General features: G+C 35.1%; 1 protein-coding gene and 1 long non-coding RNA gene across 7 annotated transcripts in view; one reads left to right on the top strand and one right to left on the bottom strand.

Moving 5' to 3' along the window:
• The window catches only part of LOC139872363 (uncharacterized), a 32184-nt gene extending 27898 nt beyond the window's left edge, over window positions 1-4286 (bottom strand). The window contains exons 1-2 of the long non-coding RNA XR_011767019.1: window positions 3734-4286; window positions 3166-3217 (exon numbers count right to left, since the gene is read on the bottom strand). This is a non-coding gene — a long non-coding RNA (uncharacterized lncRNA). The remainder of the gene's footprint in view (window positions 1-3165; window positions 3218-3733) is intronic.
• Window positions 4287-8173: 3887 nt separating this feature from the next.
• On the top strand, window positions 8174-16122 carry LOC139886595 (uncharacterized). 6 transcript variants are annotated; one of them, XR_011772514.1, is made up of 4 exons: window positions 8174-8274; window positions 14247-14380; window positions 14528-14604; window positions 14750-16122. XR_011772514.1 is itself a non-coding variant. In XM_071870451.1 (4 exons), the coding sequence occupies exons 1-2, from the start codon at window positions 9414-9416 to the stop codon at window positions 10248-10250; spliced, it is 750 nt and encodes a 249-aa protein (XP_071726552.1). In that variant the 5' UTR covers window positions 8393-9413; the 3' UTR covers window positions 10251-14380; window positions 14528-14604; window positions 14750-16122. The 6 variants fall into 6 exon arrangements, 5 of the variants coding, with proteins under 5 accessions (XP_071726552.1, XP_071726550.1, XP_071726551.1 ...); XM_071870451.1 differs by lacking the exon at window positions 8174-8274 and adding an exon at window positions 8393-9996 and having other exon boundaries at window positions 10084-14380; XM_071870449.1 differs by lacking the exon at window positions 8174-8274 and having other exon boundaries at window positions 8393-14380; window positions 14750-14910; window positions 15604-16122.
• Window positions 16123-20175: the final 4053 nt, after the last annotated feature.

Here is a 20175-nt window from a genome sequence, read left to right as displayed (position 1 = left end):
TTCATAAGTTTCACTAAAGTTTGACCTATGCCGTGTGATTTTGAATACAAACTAAGGTATTTACAGTTCATAGTCTTAAAGAGGGACTCGATCCAAGGAGATGGCAAGTTGAATCAACGAAAACGGAGTTGTAACGAAGAAACTATGACCGAAACAAAATCGGATATCCAAGACTAGTTTAGCCACGAAAATAATTGGGAAAAAATTAAATAAATCACATCTTTTTAAGTTAACATGATATTTTATATATATGTACTTATAATTCAATTTTATATGGTTCAGGATCACCCGTAAACAACACGAGAAGATTAATCATAAGATCCCATGATTGTACGCAACACGTCATTTGACAACACCGGTACTTTATGTACGCAACACGTCATTTGACAACACCGGTACCATGGGTCAAGATTAATCTCGACCAATACATATACGATGGGGTTTTATTTATTTCGTTGGGGGTTTTATTTATTTCATTGCGGGTATATTAAACATCTAAAAATGAACCATTAAAATTGAATTACTAACAACGAACTGCTAACTACGGACTAAGGAATTATTCAAAGTATTAAAAGTATAACAAGTATATATATGTGACGTTTGTTTAAAAAGAAAAGGTATTGATATATTATATATGGATAGGTTCGTGATATCAACCGGAGACCAAGTCAAATTATATATATATCTTCAAGACGAAAGTGAGTATATAGTTCCACTTTTAAACTCTAAATATTTCGGGATGAGAATACATGTATTTTATGTTTTACGATATGGACACAAGTAACTGAAAAATATATTCTACGTTGAGTTGTACCACTGGCATACTTCCCTGTAGCTTGGTAACTGTTATTTACAGCGGTATTGTAAACGCGAATCCTGTTGATAGATCTATCGGGCCTGACAACCCCAACCGGACTGGACGACCAGTATTCAACGGTTGCACAGTACTTCGTTTCGTGACTACACTTGGTACGGTGTAGTAAGATTTCATAATAAAGGGAATATGCGACGTGATTAAATGTTAAGTATGGTTACCAAGTGCTCAACCGCTTAGAATATTTTTATTAAACTGTTTATATACGAAATCTTGTGGTCTATATATATATATTGCTGCCGGCATTAAACCTATATCTCACCAACTTTATGTTGACCTTTTAAAACATGTCTATTCTCAGGTGATTACTAAAGCTTCCGCTGCATTATGTTGAATTTGAGCAGGATCTTGCGTACGCATATTTGTGTCAAAAATAAAACTGCATACCTAAGGATTTGTGTTGTAAAATATGCTCGAAATCGTGTTGTTATCATTATATGTAAAGTTTGTAAGTCGAAGATTATCGCTAAACGATAATCATCTTTTTATTGTCTAAAGCTTGTAACAAAAATAATGGTTATGGTTTGTAATGTATAATATATGCAGTTTCTCTTTTAAAAATGTCGCATATAGAGGTCAATACCTCGCAATGAAATCATACGTTATCTAACACGTTCTTATGGTTAAGGAAAAGTTATGACAGCTATCAAATAATATCCTTGCCGGATTAGAGTTAACCATGAAAGTACCTGAGACAACTTCATTGGATTGCTTGGCCTCATCATTGGTCATCAAATAATTTCGCCCCTTAGCCGTGCCCGCCGCTTTTTCCAACCTCTTAACATGATCGCCCCGCAAATCGGGACACTCCGTCCTTCGGTGCCCTTCCTTACCACAATTAAAACAAGTGAGCGTGGTTGTAGATGATGGTTTCGGACAATCACGAGAAATGTGACCTTTTTTCCCACAATTATAGCAAGTGACCACATGACCACCAGAGACGACCTTCTTCACACTACCAACACTCTCACTCACACCCTTACTCTTCTTGTTCAAATGACTAGTAGCTTCAAACTTCCTTTTGCCAAAAGTAAAGCCGCTTTTTCTCAAGACGAGCGACTCAAAACCTTTGGCCATATTAAACAACTCATCAAAACTTTTCACCACGTTCACACTAATTTTCTCTTGATAACTATCGTTCAAGGTTCGGTAAAAGTCTTCTTTCAACATTTTATCATTCCCGACATACTCCGGGCAAAATTGGGTCTTTGACAAGAAAACAGATTTGAGAGTTTTTTAAATCCATCGACCCTTGCCTCAAGGCACGCAACTCGTTCTTAAGTCTAGTAAGATCGGCCGAAGTTCGGTACTCTTGGAAAAACTCCGCCTTGAACTCGTCCCAAGTAAAATCCATACATTGTTCTTCGCCATAAAGTTGGATTTTCGCATCCCACCATAACTTAGCATCACCTCTCAACATGCTACAACCGTACCTCGTCTTCTTATCGAGAGGGCATTCACAAGTACGAAAAGCCCCCTCCATATCAATACGACAATTTTTTTTTTAATAACAAGCCATTAGCGCCCAATCAAACGGTTACATATAACCCATTTAAACAATATCGCAAGTTAAATGTTTACAAACGGCACGAAGGCCCTTAACAAATGTAATACAAGTTTGACCCATTCAAAGATGATAGTTTTAATCCAAACAACACTTCGAGCATGGTTTGGGGCTAAACTACCCAAAACACTAGGCCAACTTCAAAAGCTTCAACAAGTATCCAACACGGGGTAACTAGTATCCAATAACCCCCTTTCCCTTGTCCGCACCTGCATCGAAAAAGATAAACAACGAGAGGGGTAAGCTAACGCTTAGTGAGTGCAATAATTATACATATGCATATATAATCTATCTACTTGCATTCACTTACATAATACCACAAACAAGCTAGCAATTCAACAACCATGCCAACGACAAGCATAAACTACTATCCGCAATACACAATAAGCTAGCAACATGAATGGCATATAGCTCACAATTTAATATGCCAATCACTAATTCACACAACCATGGTTAACCAATTGTACAAAGGAATGGTACTCGAATTTCCCATCGGTGTTCACAACAACTGTTAGTGTACAACAACATATATCACTAACCCTTGGACAACACATATCCACCCAATCGACCGTTAGTGTACAACGACATATACCACCAACTCGGACAACGCATATCCATTCATAGAAACCGTTAGTGTACAACGACATATACCACCAACTCGGACAACACATATCCATTCATACAAATACATACATTATATACATACATGTATACTTATCCCACTTACCTTAACGCCAAGATGATGATTATGCACTTCCGAAGGCTTCAAAGCAAAGTACCTAAAGCAATAAGTATACATTCAATACACAAACTAGTTGGACCAAACGCCAACATTCAACACTTGAGCATTTAATGACCCGTTTGCATTAAATGACTCATTTATACCAAAACCGCCCATTAATTGCCAAGACTCAATATAAATCACTAAAAGCTAGTGATTTGTGTCAACTATAACCAACTAGCACAAATTATGGGTATTTCATACCCATCTCATCTAATTAGGTAAACAATCACTCATTTGACCCATTTTAACACTTATACTAATAACTTTGGTTAACTTAACCCATTAAAAAGTTTTCACCATTCTACAAGTGTATTAGTGACTAACAACACCATTAACACTTACAAATCTCAATTTACATGGACAAAACCCTAGATCAAAGCTATTAGGGTTTCCTTACATCAAATTAACCCAAATTCACCCATTAAATCCCCAAATGGGTCTTTACAAGCCTCTAATGGCCAAACCCTAGCTATAAATTATCTAAAACTCAAAATACGGAGTTAAGACTTACCAACATTATCCACTCGTAGCCAAGAACGAGGAGAACAACTTTAATTCTTGCTCCAAGGATTGAATCTCAATTCTTCACCTTCAAATCTCAAGTTTAATCTAAGTAAGTTTTGTGTTTTGAGAGGAAATTGAGAAAGAAAAAGGAAAAGAAAATGAATAAAATGGATAAGTGGTGGGGATTAAATGCTCCAATCAGATCTACACGTAAAATGACGAATTTGCCCTTGAACCCCACTCTTTAAAAGCTGAATTCGGCATCAGACTGCCAGGATTGTCGCGGCGCGACTTCCTTTATCGCGGAGCGACAAATAACATAAATTCAGATATGTTTTACTCGGCTCCTGACTCAGATTTACGTGCAACGTCGCGGCGCGCCAAACCTTCTCGCGGATCGACAAAAGGCTGCACCTGACCATTTCGACTACTTAAAACCAATTATCGATTTATACAACTTGTACACCATGTTCACGCTTCCTACATACGTCTAAACTTTGTCTTTAAGCCTCACATGACTTAACATCAACAAAAACCCATGCATATACTTATACATGCATATATTCTAAATATATATATATATATATATATATATATATATATATATATATATATATATATATATATATATATATATATCAACTAACACAAATTATTTCATTTCATCACATAAAGAACGAGTTGTAAGCGTACTAGCGATTAAATAAGTACCTTTAGACATGTACGGGAAAACGGGATGTTACAATTGAAGAGTCATTGCCCATCTACATAGATTCAATGATATTTAAACGTACCAAAATTTCCAAACATCAGCTAGACGGTTAACAGATAGGTCAAAATTTGATGAAGCATTACCTCCATACACAGATTACTAAAATTATTTTTATTAGCAGATAAGTCATATATTTATAGATGGATGTAAATTGCATAATCATCATAAAGATTATAGTTAATAAGAGTGTATATGGGTCACTTTTACGGTTTTACATAATTAAAAGCAGATTACTAATTATTTGTTGTAAACATAAAATGGGTCAGCATCTAAGCAAAAATTTGTATTAGGTTCGGTTACTAAACGGGTCACTTAAACATATTAGAAGCATGTTACTATAAGATATGAATAAGAACGTCACAAATAGCAATGCTAAATGTTTAGTGAAATATGACATGCCATAAAACAATCATTAAAACTCAATTAAAATTAATGATTATGTAAGTACCTTATATATCACTATATTACCATGTAATTTGAAGCTATCAATATAGTAATACTTTTCACACAGTTTCGCACTTTCACCAACTGCACTTCCTCATGTGAACTAACAAAAACATATTGTGCACCATTGATTAGTCCTTACGAATCCGCCCATATTGCTACTTATAATATTTACTAATGGACTTAGCAACACATGTAGCAATAATCTGCATAGAATAGCTCATATCCATGATACTACTAGCAATTAAAAATGACTGATGAAGAGTATAAAGAAATATGTGAATAGTATAAGTGCATAACAACAAACAAAAAGCATAAGAATATAGACATTAGTATTGAGAAACACACCAGTTTAATGCAATCAACAATGGTGGTAAGCTAACACAATAAATATACATCTTTGTCATTTCATCAAGCACGTTGTGTGCGTTAACATGATACATATGCTTTGACTATTTTGACAATGATGTATCTTAGTTTTAACAATGATACATATGATTGTGTTTACCTTACGTAATGGGCTCTCTTTTAATAACTTTTATTGAATTGACTAATATATAAAAAAAAAAACCTGAATGACGCATCCATGTATAAATCGATGATGAACTATATAAAAAACACCCGATTGATGGATAAATCGGCCAAATGACATGGTTCATCGGTAGAATCAGTATCGATCGATGATGATCTATAGTTCATGATTTATAAATCCACCAAATTGCATGATTCGTAATGGAATTTTCGGATCGAAGAGAGATGATGAAAGGTTTTTATGGTGATTTGTTTACTGGTTTATCAATCGCATCTGATTGATTGCAAATCATATATCCATGTGTTTTTCGGTTGAATCAATTGAGGTATTGGGTTTGCAGGGAGATGGATCGGAGAGCAACGTTAGGAACGTTTTCTGTGATTGTGGAATTAAGATGTCAGCGTGGATATTAGGTAGAGTAATTAATGTTAATTGTGATTAAGTACTGGATTAACACGTCATCAAAAGTGAGTAAGAGGTGCTTAAGGATTGACACATAGGATTTTTCTTCACGATTTATAGACGTTTATATATATATATATATATATATATATATATATATATATATATATATATATATATATATATATATATATATATATATATATATATATATATATATAATCTTTAAATAACTTTTAACTTTTAATTAGGTGATGTTTAACTTTATGTTATATATATATATATATATATATATATATATATATATATATATATATATATATATATATATATATATATATATATATATATATATATACAAGGTTTTAGAGCCCGTGCATTGCATGGGTTGGTACAAAATCGTGCAAAAACCATCGTTTAAGTATTTAACAGCACTAGTAATTAACAGTTAGGAAAATGTAAGAATAACCAATAACATCAATCATATATTACAATACCATACACTAATCTGTTACATAAAGTATTAAAAAAACACACTTAGTTTATATGCTCAATTGAGTGGTCTTGAATCTTAAGTCTTCAATCTATTTTGCATATAATAATTAAGCTACATAGATTCTTCAATCTACAGCGTCCCATGTTTTTCAATTGAAGATTGTCTTAAAGACTATAAACTATTCGTGATGCATATTGTGTTACATTAAGTCTTTACTCAACATCGTGTCATGTTGTCAAAAGTTTTTGCATGTAGCAGTTGTTGAAAACTTGAACCAAAAATGAGTAGCTTCTTGATAAGGTACCTTTTGAATGAGAAGTACATTTATCATATAAATATTTACAAAATGATGCATCAATACAAAAAATGGGAAACTGTTAATCAAAAATTGATTTTTCACAATTGAAAAATATGCATTAGGAATTGATTTTTTCTTCACAATCAATTCAGACGTCTAAAACTAAAAGATTTAACACAGGTAGACATACAAATTCACATCGACATATAAAACACAACGGTCTAAAATAAGCATGGGGTTTCACACTAATTGTCAAGGTTTTGAAGCCCGTAAAATTATTGTTGTGAGTTATAGATAGAATAGTCTCAATAAAACGTGATATAATATTTTCATGTTACAAATACAAATATAAGCGTGTGATTATTTTTTAATATTAAGTAGTGACGTTTATTTTTAATTTACCAAAAAAACATAGAAGAAAGCGTTGTGCTCATCCTCCATGGAAAAGAAAGTAAATATACATACAACAAACTTCAACTACAACAAGATATCGTATAAAATGAATAAAACTAAAAATCTATCATAGGAACCATAAGTTTTAACTTCTTTGGTAGCATACGCAAGTGGTTTGTAGGATTTAATCTCCTTGTAAGTTGCAAGCACTATATCTTTATGCATCTCCATGATGAATCAGTCTTATGGTGAATTGGGTAGCTTTCTTTATGATCCCGAGCTTTCATTTTTGGTACGTCGTGTTTCGTGTTTTCTCTTTCTGTATGAGTTCCATCTTCAGTTTCGCATGCCCCATCTGCAAATATAAATAAGAAAAGAACACAAATAATTAAGAACGTATAAACTTAATTTGAGGAAAGCATAATATAACACAAGGAGGCAAACGTTAATGAACGATAAAAAAAAAAACTTTAATTACTGAAGAGCTTCGTGTTGTTAATGCGTTTTTTTGGGGATTTAGAGGTTGAAGATAAAGTGATAAAAAGAGACGGTGCAACCAATTCTATAGTTTCTATTAAAATTCTAAAATAATGATTTCATAAATACACATTTTTCAAGCATAAAAAAAATCAAAAAAAATTTCAAAAAATTCTAAGCACACTTAATGATGTCATAATTACTTATTAATTATAAATTAAAAATAATTTGTGTTAATAATAATCACGTCTGCCTTGGAAACCCACCATCTATTCATTAGACCATAGATAATGGTGACTGTGACGTGGAGTGGTAGAGTTGCACTTTTTGGGGAAAAACTGTGACTGGGCCATGATATTTTGGGGGGAGTTGTAATGGGGGGCTTTTGTAAGAGCGTTTGTGGGTGATGTGTCAAAATATGATTGGAGGTTGGGTTAAAAAGTGGTGAAAAAAGTAGAAAAAAATTAAAAACAAAAAATCACAAACGCACATTTTTATGCCCGTGTTAGTTTGACAAACGCCCCAACACAAACGCCCACAAACGCCCCATTCCGGGCGTTTGTGGGACGTTTGTGGGCGGATTCAAGGCAACAAACGCTGCAATATGTGTGGTCTTATACGGAGTATTATATCAGCCGTTCATAAACTCAATCATCGCTCCTCCTTCCTCTAAACATCCAAACCCTAAAAAAAATAATCCACAATTCCCAGATCTATAAATCGATTTCACTTGAGTAAGCTTTTTCTTTTCTTTGTATAGTCACGATTTCATGTTTATCAATTTAGTTAGTTCAATTGTTGCTTCTCAGTTACTATAAGTTTAATGCAATTGAAAGTTAGGTTACTAAACTTTCTGTTTGTGTAAGAATGTATTCAATTCAAGAACTTCTAAGTTGTGATTTATTATTAATCAGTTGCATTGCAAGTATTCATTTATGTTTATGTATTTTACATGGTCATTTGTGTTGGTTGTATATTTGATAACTCATTAAAAACATGCATCCTTTTTCTCCCAAAACAATTTAACCCTAGCAATGCTCCGTCTTTTTCGTGCGATATTGGGCGATTTTTTTCTGGCGTAATTTTTCCAGCAATTTTTCAATCGTAACTGCTTAATTCTTTTCTTTTGGTTCTGTTTTGCTTCTCGTGTAATTATGGGCAAGTCTTCTGGTGGCAATAATAATAAAAAACCGCCACTAACAGCTCCTAGGGTATTACGTAGCCGTAAGGTTGGTGGTGATGGATCGGTAATTGATCATGATGTTGTGAAGAATAACAATAAGGGGCATGTTGATCGTGTTGATGAGCCGATTAAACATGACCCGTTTGTATCTAGTCTGAATGATTATATCTCGATCCCAGGGTTTGCTGTTTTGCATAAATCTGGTAATACGAGTAATATGAACGATGACAATAGTGTGCATTCTGCATCTAGTGCATCAGATGAAGAAGTGGAACCCTCTGTTCCGGCAATTTCAAAGGTCGATATGCCTGTGGTTCAGAATGTTAACGAGGGTAATGTTCAAAAGGAGTGTTCTCCTCGACATGGTAAGACCTATGTCAGCGCTGTTGCTGGAACTAACGTGAAAAAATCAATAAATTCTAGACAAATTGATCAGACTGATGTGCTAGAGGACGGGGTTGATGTTGTTATCCCGTTGGAGGCGGTTAAAGAACCTGCATCTAGGTACACTCATACGCTGTACGGATATTTCATTGGTAAACGAGTGAGTTTCCTGTGGTGCAGAATTACGCCATGAATGTATGGAAGAAATTCGGGCTCGAGAAAACAATGATGAACTCGAAGGGATTTTTCTTTTTCAAATTCTCGTCCAAAGAAGGGACGATGAGTGTTTTACAGAATGGTCTTTGAATGATTAGGACCATTCCGATTACTCTGAATCAGTGGTCTCCTAATGTGTCGTTAACAAAAGACGATTTAACAAAGGTGCCAGTTTGGGTTCGTTTATATGAGGTGCCATTGGTTGGATACACGGAAGTTGGGTTAAGCGTCATTGCTTCTAAAATTGGACGTCCTATGATGTTGGATGCTTATACAAGCACCATGTGCCTCGAATCCTGGGGTCGTCCGAATTTTGCTCGGGCTATGATAGAGGTATCATCTAAGCAAGTATTGAAAGAATCCTTGAAAGTGGCTACACCAAACATCAATGGGAGCGGTAATACCATAGATGAAGTGCGTATTGAGTATGACTGGAAGCCACCCCGTTGCTCGTGTTGTAAAGTGTTTGGGCACAATGATTCCCAATGTCCGAAAGTTGTTGTGGTAGAGACTGCACAAGAAGTTCAGCCTGATACATATGGCTTTGTTCGTGTTAATCATAAAAAAAATGTTGGTTTAAGTAAGAATAATAATCTTAGTGGTGGTTTTAACATGGGCAAAGGCAAACCCAAACTCGTGTATAGGCCTAAACAAAATGTGAATGCTAATACAGGTCATAATGATGCTAAACAAAATGTGAATGCTAATACAGGTCATAATGATGCTAAAAAGAATTTAAAGTCTGATGATGTTCATTTAGGTAATAAATTCGGTCCTCTTGTTGACCAACCTGATGATAATGCTGAGCTAAAATTGGTTGATGAAGAGAGTGATGTTGAGCCGGACAAGGGTGAAATGGGGCAGTTTATTGCAGGAAAAAACATGTTTGAGGGGGCAAGCACTCCCGGTGTCGATGGTTTACAATGACTAGTTTCACTTCTTGGAACATTCGGGGGTTGAACCTCACTCCGAAACAAAATGAGGTTCGTGATATTATACATTCGAATAAGTTGTGCGTGTGTGCTATTCTCGAATCACATGTAGCCATTAATAACTTGAATAGTATTTGCTCTTATGTGTTTTCGTCTTGGAATTGGTCGTCGAATAATAATGTGTGTAGTCGTGGTGCGAGAATAATTGTTGGTTGGGATCCGGGTATTGTTCAACTTGTGGTTATTAATGTGACGGATCAAGTGATTAACTGCTTGGTTCGGTCTGCTAGTATGGATTGGAATGTATATGTTTCATTTATATATGCTGATAACGGATATGTTCGAAGGCGTATTTTATGGAATGACTTATGTAAGCACCGTGGGTTTGTCGGGAATGAGCCTTGGTTGTTAATGGGTCACTTTAATGTTGCTCTTCGGTCCGATGAATCTACTACGAGTGCTTCTACTTGCACCCTTCCGATGAGAGAATTTCAGGAGTGTGTAGATCGGTTGTGTATGGCTGATATTAATTGCTCTGGGTTTCAGTTTACTTGGAATCATGCCTTGTCCGGAACTCTAAAGAAAATTGATCGAGTGATGGGTAACGATGTGTTTATCGATAAATATACTTATGCGTATGTTGTCTTTCATCCATATAGGATTTCTAATCATTTCCCGACTGTTATTAAACTTCCCTTGCATCGTAATGTGAAGCCGAAACTATTAAGGTTTGCTAATTTTGTTACTTAACATGAGGAGTTTAAACAGAACGTGAGTAATTTGTGGGATCAGACAATTCATGGACATGCACAGTTTTGATTAGTAAAAAAGCTTCGATTGCTTAAGAAACCCATGCGCAAGCTAATGTGGTTCAAAGGTAATATTCACAAAAAAAGTTGTTGAGTGTCGAGCTAAGCTGGATGTTGCGCAGCAAAATCTTGACTCTGATCCATTCTCAGTTGAAAAGCGTGAGATTGAACGGGATGCGTTGAAGGATTATAATGAAGTGGTTTTGCACGAGGAGAGTTTTTTTGAAACAAAAGTCAAAAATTGAATGGCTTCGAGTGGGAGATTCTAATTCTAGCTTTTTCCATAAAGTGGTGAAAAGTAAAGCGAATAGAAGTAAGATTCAGGCTGTTTCTGATGCTAATGGGAACTTTGTTGAAGGATGTCAGGGTCCGAAAATGTTTGTAGATCATTATAAAAAAAATTTGGGCACTTCGACCCCGTGCGATGAAATAAGAGATCCAGGTTCGTTGTTTTTAAAACGGATTAGTGCTCAACAAGCTACCTTAATGATCAGACCTTTCACCACGCAAGAGGTTAAAGATGTTTTTTTGGTATTGGGGATAGCAAGTCTCCGGGTCTGGACGGATATTCTGCTGCCTTCTTCAAAGAGGCATGGGATATCGTTAGCGATGATGTGGTTCGGGCAGTTAAAGAATTTTTCTGTAAGGGCCAAATGCTTAGAGATATTAATACTACTATTATAACCTTACTTCCGAAAGTTCAAACGCCGAGTAAGGTGAATGATTATCGGCCGATCTCGTTATGTAATGTTATATATAAAGGGATAAGTAAAATCATTACTTCTCGCATCAAATAGAGTCTGGAAGAAGTAGTTAGTTCGAATCAATCGGCTTTTGTACCGGGGTGGAGGATTTCTGATAATATTCTCTTGACCCAGGAATTGATGAAGAATTACCACTTAGATCGAGGAACGTCTAGATGTGCTTTTAAGGTGGATATCCAGAAGGCTTACGACACCGTTGATTGGGATTTCCTCGAAGTTACTCTTAGCTGTTTTGGCTTTTCGATGAAAATGGTTAAATGGATTATGGCGTGTCTCCTCCACGTCTTTCTCTATTAATATAAATGGGGAATTGCATGGTTTCTTTCGGGGGAAGAGGGGTTTGAGACAAGGTGACCCTATGTCACCTTACATATTTACACTGGTTATGGAAGTTTTGACGCTTATGCTTAAGAGGAATATTAGTCGAGCTCCTGATTTTCGATATCACCCGAAATGTGAAAAGTTTCAAATTGTTAATCTTAGTTTCGCGGATGACCTATTTATTTTCTGCCATGCTAATATATCTTCTGTCAATGTGATTCGCGAGTCGTTAGACGAGTTCAAGAAATGTTCCGGATTAGTTACAAGTTTTCCGAAGAGCACGACCTTCTTTTGTAATGTTTCTGCTAGTATAAAGAATTCTATTCTTGCTACTCTTCCTTTTGAAGAAGGTCGTTTGCCAGTGAGGTACCTCGTAGTCCCCTTTGTTTCTTCACGTCTTGTGTATCGGGATTGCAAGATTTTAGTTGAAAGGGTTAAAGGTAAGATTGCAGTTGGGTGAATAAATATCTTTCGTTTGCAGGAAGAGTCCAGCTGATTGTTTCAGTTCTTACGGCTATGCAATTTTACTGGTGCTCCGTCTTTATTCTCCCTGATATGATTATTAAAGAGATAGAAAAGTTATTACGTGGATTTCTGTGGTGTCAAGGTCCTATGAAAAGAGGGAAAGCGAAAGTGAAATGGGATGACGTTTGTTTGCCTAAAGACGAAGGTGGATTGGGTATTAAAAGATTGAAAACCTGGAATATTGCCTTGATGGCATCTCATGCATGGCAGATTCTTACTTTGAAGCCTTCGCTATGGGTTAGGTAGACTTATGAGTACAAGCTTGCTTCTCATCACTTTTGGAGAGTCAAATTGAAGGCAGGTGCTTCATGGAGTTGGCGTAAAATCCTTCTAATTCGTTCGTTGATTCGTAATTTTATTTGTTGTCTTGTGGGAGATGGAGCGACTGGTTCAGCTTGGCATGACTCTTGGAGTAATTTGGGTATCCTAGCAAATAATGTCACTCATAATGATATTACTCGAGCTGGCTGGAATGATAAAAGTGTTATTCGTGATGTGGTTTCTAATGATGGGGTGATATGGCCGCGAGGGTGGGTGCGTAGATATCCCACTCTGCTGTCGTTCAGTGCTCCTATTCTTTCTAATTCTACGAATAAATATGGATGGAAAGACCTCCATGGGGTGGTTTGCATTTTTTCTGTTTCGAGAGCGTGGAACTCCTTGCGTCCTCAAGCCAACAAAGTTTCTTGGTATGCGGTTGTGTGGTATTCTCAGTGTGTTCCTAGACATGCTTTCTTGTTATGGCTTTTGTTAGGTGAGAAATTGGAAACGCAAGATAAGCTCAAGCTGTGGGATGTGCGAGATGGAAGCATTCAACTTTGTCCGTTTTGTAGAAGTTGCCCAGATTCACATTCTCATCTTTTTTTCGAATGCAAGTTTTCTGCGGATGTTTGGAGTAAGATGCAGTGTATGATGCAATTTGATTTAGGGGGTAACGATTGGCGAGGTATTATGCCTAAGCTCACGCTGGTTTCTGCTCGAAATTTAGCTCACGTTTTGGTTGCTAAACTATGTTTTGTGGCTACTGTTTATGTTATTTGGCAAGAGCGCAATTTTCATTTGTTTAAGCAGGTTGCTCGTACTGAACAACAAGTTTTTGAGGCTATCGTGTCGAATACTCGCTTGATGCTTCTCACCATCCGGTTCAAGGACTCATCTTCTATGGCGCGTATTCGATCTATGTGGAAGTTAGAGGACTTCTAATGTGTTGCTTCTACGCTTAGGTTTAAGTGTTAGTTGCTTGGTTGTAGCTTTTTTGTTTTAGCCGTGTCTTTATTATTTTTTTTTTCCTTCGGGCTGCAGTGCCCTGCTGTAGCCATTGGGCGTAACATGTTCCATTCTTTTATTATATTTTAATAATATTTATCGGGGTAACCCATTACCCAAAAAAAAATGGTCATTTTTGTTTGTGTATACTATTTATGGTTTTGTAATCTTCTCTATGCATTTGAAATTGTGACTTGAAGCGAGATATGTATCTTTCTAGAATGCAGTCAAGGTGTTTGATAAAATGACATAGGCAACTTAGTCACCTTTATAATATTAATATAGTTTATTGAATCACCACAACAGGGTCTTGATGGTATGCTGATGATAAACGAAACTGATGCTTTTTGTGCACACTGCTTTAACAATTGACAATATATAACATGTTAGTAAAGATGTTATTATTTCTAACGCCAGGAAACCAGAAGCATGTCTATAAGGTTAGTTTTAATAACTTCTCTAATATACAGTTTGTGCATAGCATTATTTAGAGTTTTTGCAGTCTATATTTTTTATTTTTTGATCACACTTATGCACTATTTGAAAGGTTGGACAATTGAAAATTTTACATTATCCACTATTTGTAGGTTTGACAATTGAACATTATACATTTCAAGGAGTGTTGAGGAGGCATTGTTTCATTTGAAATTATATCACCAAATTAGTAAGAGATTCTGATTCATAAACAAGCCTTGGTTTTCTGCTTTTGCTATTTGTTGTATCTCCTAAAAAGATGGTTACTTATTGCATTTAAAACTTCAATTTATGATGTTATATATTAACGTGTTTATCAATTTGGTGCTATATAGCTTCAACTACCTTACAATAAAGCGATCCAGCTTTATGCTATTGACCGTAAAGTTGCATTTGGATCTTTCAATTGATTCCGTTCTTGATTTGGATGGTTCATGGACAGAAGATTGGATTGTTTGCAAGAAGTGCTTCTGCTGGTACTTTTAAGGAACAAGTGGTACGTATTTATGTACATATAAAAAAAATATAGAACTACCTCAGGCATTGAGGATAAATGTCTTCCATATATGTAGTTAGAGTGATTAAATGTCTTCCGTTCTTTAAAAAGCCATCAAGCTGTTAAAAATGTTCAGGTATGTAGATCAGTATTTAGTTACCACCAACCCTTTTTGTTGTTGTAAATTAAGTGAAAAATACTAAGAGTGTCCCTCCATGCGGACTGCTTTTTTAAGTTCATTTAAGACCGACTTGAGTTTTTTTTATTATAATGTTGTTTGTTACAGGTGGTAGAGAATTTTCTTACTATTTTGGATTTAAAGAAACCTCCTACATGTTTAGCGATATTGATTATTAATACTACATTAGGGGCATAAGCGGCCCATCAATGCAAGTTTTTGAAGATAAAGAAGGAAATATTAGAGCAGTAAATGTATAAATTAAGATTTAACTTATATATAGGTAGTGGTGAAACATGTTTACATACACACATAAAGGAACTATTTGGGATGTTTACTACACTGATAATTTTTTAGTTAGTTTGACATGTAGATCAGTATTTAGTTACCATCAACCCTTTTTGCTGTTGTAAATTAAGTGAAAAATACTAAGAGTTTCCCTCCATGATGACTGCTTTTTTAAGTTCATTTTAATCCGACTTGATTTTTTTTCATTATAATGTTCTTTGTTACAGGTGGTAGAGAATTTCCTTACTATTTTGAATTGACAAAATCGCGCCGTTGGTCCCTGAACTTTGTTCAAAGCAACACGGATAACCTTTATCTATTTTTTTGACCCCGTTTACCTCGATCTTTCGATTTTTGACACGGATGACCTTATGCCTAACATCTGTTAACTAGTTGCCATCAAACTAATGTCACGAGCTATTCACGTGAGGGTATTTTGGTCCCATCAATTTTATACTAATTTTATATTTTATATTTTTATATTTAATATGTAAACCGCCCTTTGCTATTCCTATCAGACGCATGATTACTATTTCATCAACTACAAACCCTACGACGTATGTTTGCTCATAACACCAAAAACCTATTTCACAGGCGATAAACCACAAGTAAGATGCCGATTGATTCCTTCTATTCAATCAGAGTTGACTACGAGATTGAAAATTTGATGGAACTATATGGTATAATTTTTTTTTGCATCTGTTGAAACAATTTTTATTTTTCATCTGTTAAAACAAATTTTTTTCATCTGTTGATGGAAAAAGTTTTTGATGTACCTATATGGATATTATAAATAGACTTAGTCATATTTTAATGTGTTAAACCAATAATTTTAATTAATCTGTTACATATTAATAATTTGCTCATCAGTCCACCATAATTCTTATTAATTGTTTCTATGATTTCTTTTGTTTAAGTTGATAATCCATCAAAGTTTACAGTAAAGTTACATCATGGTGGTGTGTTGACTAAACCACCAACCATACAATATTTGAATGGTCATGTAATATTATTTGATGGTGTTGATAGTTTTGATTTTAATGTAAAGAGCCTAGAAAAAGAATTAGAGTGATTAGGATATGATATGTCTAAAGTGATGAACATGTACTTTCTGTTGCCTGACTGTCATATGGACAATGGATTACATACTTTTAGCAATGATGAAGATGTTAATGTATTAAGGAGTTATGATTTTACTCACAAGGAGATTAGCATGTTTGTTGAGCATCAGGTTGATGTAGTTGGCTCAAGTCAGTTTAGTTGTGTAGATGATCAACCAACACATAATCCTAGTTTAGTTGCTCATGTAGTTGGATCAAGTCAGCTTAGTGGTGTAGATGATCAACCAACACAGAATCCTAGTTTAGTTGATCATGTAGAAGAACAACCTAGTATTAGAGTTGATTCTGAAGGAGATGACAGTGATGATTAGGATTATATAGTTGACAAAGATAATGTATTCGAAGATGTTGATATAGACATGTCTGACTTTCATTTTTCCATTGACAAGGATGTTGAGTTTATGGGTCTTGCTAGCCAACTGGTTGAAGTAGGTGAATCAAGTGAAAAACCCATTGAAATAGATGAGTTGGACAATGATGAGTTTCCTAGTGATCATGAGGAAGGAGATGCTGATGAGAGGATAAGAACAAAAAAAAAAATACAGGAAGCAAAACAGCAGGTTAAAGGTGTTGAAGATGATATCAAATCTTATTTTTATGTTGGCTAAGAGTTTGGAACTAGAGATGAGGTGAAAGATCTTGTGAGAGTGCATGCAATTGAAACAAGAAGGCAACTTGTGTTTATAAAAAATGAGGGTAACAGATTACAAGTTGGGAAGTTGTGATGTGGTCCATCGAATGGTGGCCTGCCTCCTTTAGGGGAGGTCAGGAGTTCGACCCCCATTGATTAAATATTAAAAACACAATTTCATCTCTGCCATGAAGTATCCACACATGACACCTTTCTCATATCGTTTGGGGAGGGTAAAGGGGAGGGATTTTTACTTGGTCGTGTCCTTGGATCGGTTTCAAGGTTTCCTCCTAGGCAGCGATAGGGGCGGGTTATTATCGCTGCATCGGCATAGTCGAAACGGGAGATGATCGCAACAGGTGGTTTAGTCCCCCTCGGGTGATCCCAATCACTATAAAAAAATAGATTACAAATTAGTTGTGTTGGAGAATGTGATGCTGATGAGGTAGCAGAGAAAGGAGAATGTTCACAAGTAGCTGAGATAAAAAAACACAAAAATTCAGGGTAAACAGGTTATTGAAAATGAAGATAGTAAAAAGAAGACATGGAGAAAAAGGAATTTGCAAAGGGATTGTAAATGGTCCTTATATGTTTCAAAAGTTTCTAACAAAGAGACATGGAAGGTTAAAACATATAAACCCCTTCATAAGTGCCCAAACAATGCACATATGAATTCCTTGCTTCTAGAGTATCAAATTCCAAGTAACCCAAAAATTCCACCAGCAGCAATTAGATCACAGTATCAGCAAGAACTTGAGTTGGATATTTCTAAAATTAAAGCATACAGGGCTCTAAAAGCAGCTAAGAAAGCTATTCAAGGTGATTGTGCAAAACAGTATGCTGAAATAAGGGATTACCTGGAAGAACTTAAAAGAAGCAACCCTGGTACTACTGTCACGGTGTTAACTGAACCATGTCTAACAGATGTCACGGTGTTACTTTGGTCATAACTACTATTATTCATACAGTCTATACATACATTTTACATCAATTTAAAGTACATTGATAACCAACACTTGATTCCATTTAAAGTACTTTATGATCATGTCAACATACAGTCTATACATACATTTTACCCAAACAGAGTGCATTGAATAACCAACACATTGAATTCATTTAAAGTACTCTTGATAACCAACACATTGAATTCATTTAAAGTACTCTTACATAAGATTGAGTTTACATCACAAAACATAGTACTTATGACTACTGACCCGGATTCAAGTTAACAATGTGACTAATACGAATACACATACATAAGCAAATCCTAACCAACTAAACAACAACAAAATCTTCAACATCGTAGCTTGACTTTGTGCATTTTTGGCTTTTTCTTCACTCTAATTTTTTGATCGTAACAGGCCTGGTATAATCATGGTAGCACGATCACACATTGGTGGATCATACCAACCAACAAACCTACACCTTGATCCCTGAAACGGCAAGCATTCGTACAATATAATTTTAGTCAATAAAATTGAACAAAAAACGAAATTAGGGGATAAGGTAATACCTTAATTGGACACCCATAAAACCTACGCCCTGGATTCGTGTCCGTCCAAGCTGTCGTAAGCACAGTAGTATGACCGCACCAACAATTAACCATCTTGAAAATTAGGGTTGAAGCTGATGTGTGAAAGGGTTTGAAATTAGGGTTCTGTGATTGATGATTGACGATGTAAAAGACAGGATGAAGGCTTTATAAAATTAGTATAAAATTGATGGGACCAAAATACCCTCACGTAAATAGCTCGTGACATTAGTTTGACGGTAACTAGTTAACAGAAGTTAGGCATAAGGTCATCTGTGTCAAAAATCGAAAAATCAAGGTCAACGGGGTCAAAAAATAGATACAGGTTATCCGTGTTGCTTTGAACAAAAGTTCAGGGACCAACGGCGCGATTTGATCAGGTATGTAGATCAATATTTTCTTACTATTTTGGATTTAAAGAAACCTCCTAAATGTTTAGCGATACTGATTATTAATACTACATTAGGTGCATAAGCGGCCCGTTAATACAAGTTTTTGAAGATAAAGAAGGAAATATTAGAGTAGTAAATGTATAATTTAAGATTTAACTTATATATAGGTAGTGGTGAAGCATGTTTACATACACATATAAAGGAACCACTTGGGAGGTTTACTGCACTGACAAAGTCAGTTTGACATGTCGAACCCATTTGACCCGTAAGCTTTTTAAAATTGATGTTACTTGACTTTTATTAACCATAGTGATAGTATTTCATTTCTAACATTATCATAATTTTTATGTACTTATTGATTGATTTCATCTTTTGCTAATTGGTTGTTAGTTCCTTTAATTTCACATAGAGAGACTTGAGATCTGATTGATTTCATGTGTTGCAGCTTGGTTGTTAGTTATCTCAATCCAAAAGAGTATGAACTTGAGACCTATAATATGTCATTTGCAAGTGAGTATTTTCTGTAATTTTTCTTATAGTTTAATATTGTTTGTATTTAAATATTATACTGCTAGAGTAATATTCTAATTATAAGGTGTGTCATGTTCAACGTTTCCTATGTTAATATTAAAGTGAAATACCAACAAATGTGATAATGAAAGGGATTCATCGACCGTTGATGAAATTGTTTCTTTAAGGCCAACATTTCTTGAAGATAGATTAGTGATGTAATGAAGCTATAAGATGAAATGTTGGCTACAGGGCTCCAAGTAGATATGTACAAATTATAGAGGTTTGGGTAGAGAAGGAATGATGGATCATGCTTTTGAATAATGCTAAAAATAATAGAGGATTGAGTAGAGAAGGAATGATGGATCATGCTTTTGAATTCGTTAGAAGTTTGCGAAGGGTGTAACCCGGATGTAACATCATACAACAGTAAGCTAAGAGCTTCAGAGTCGGAGAAAATGGAGTGTTACACAAAACTAATGAAAGAAATGTTGTTAAAGACTAAGAGTTTGTATTGATTATTGTAGCTAACTTAGTTTTTATTATGTTACCGTATTTCTTTTAAAATTTAACTCGTATTAGCAAGGCACAATATATATATATATATATATATA

This window comes from Rutidosis leptorrhynchoides, chromosome 1, assembly GCF_046630445.1.
Source record: "Rutidosis leptorrhynchoides isolate AG116_Rl617_1_P2 chromosome 1, CSIRO_AGI_Rlap_v1, whole genome shotgun sequence".
In the NCBI taxonomy this organism is placed as follows: domain Eukaryota; kingdom Viridiplantae; phylum Streptophyta; class Magnoliopsida; order Asterales; family Asteraceae; genus Rutidosis; species Rutidosis leptorrhynchoides.
This window is presented reverse-complemented; position numbering and strand designations above follow the sequence as displayed.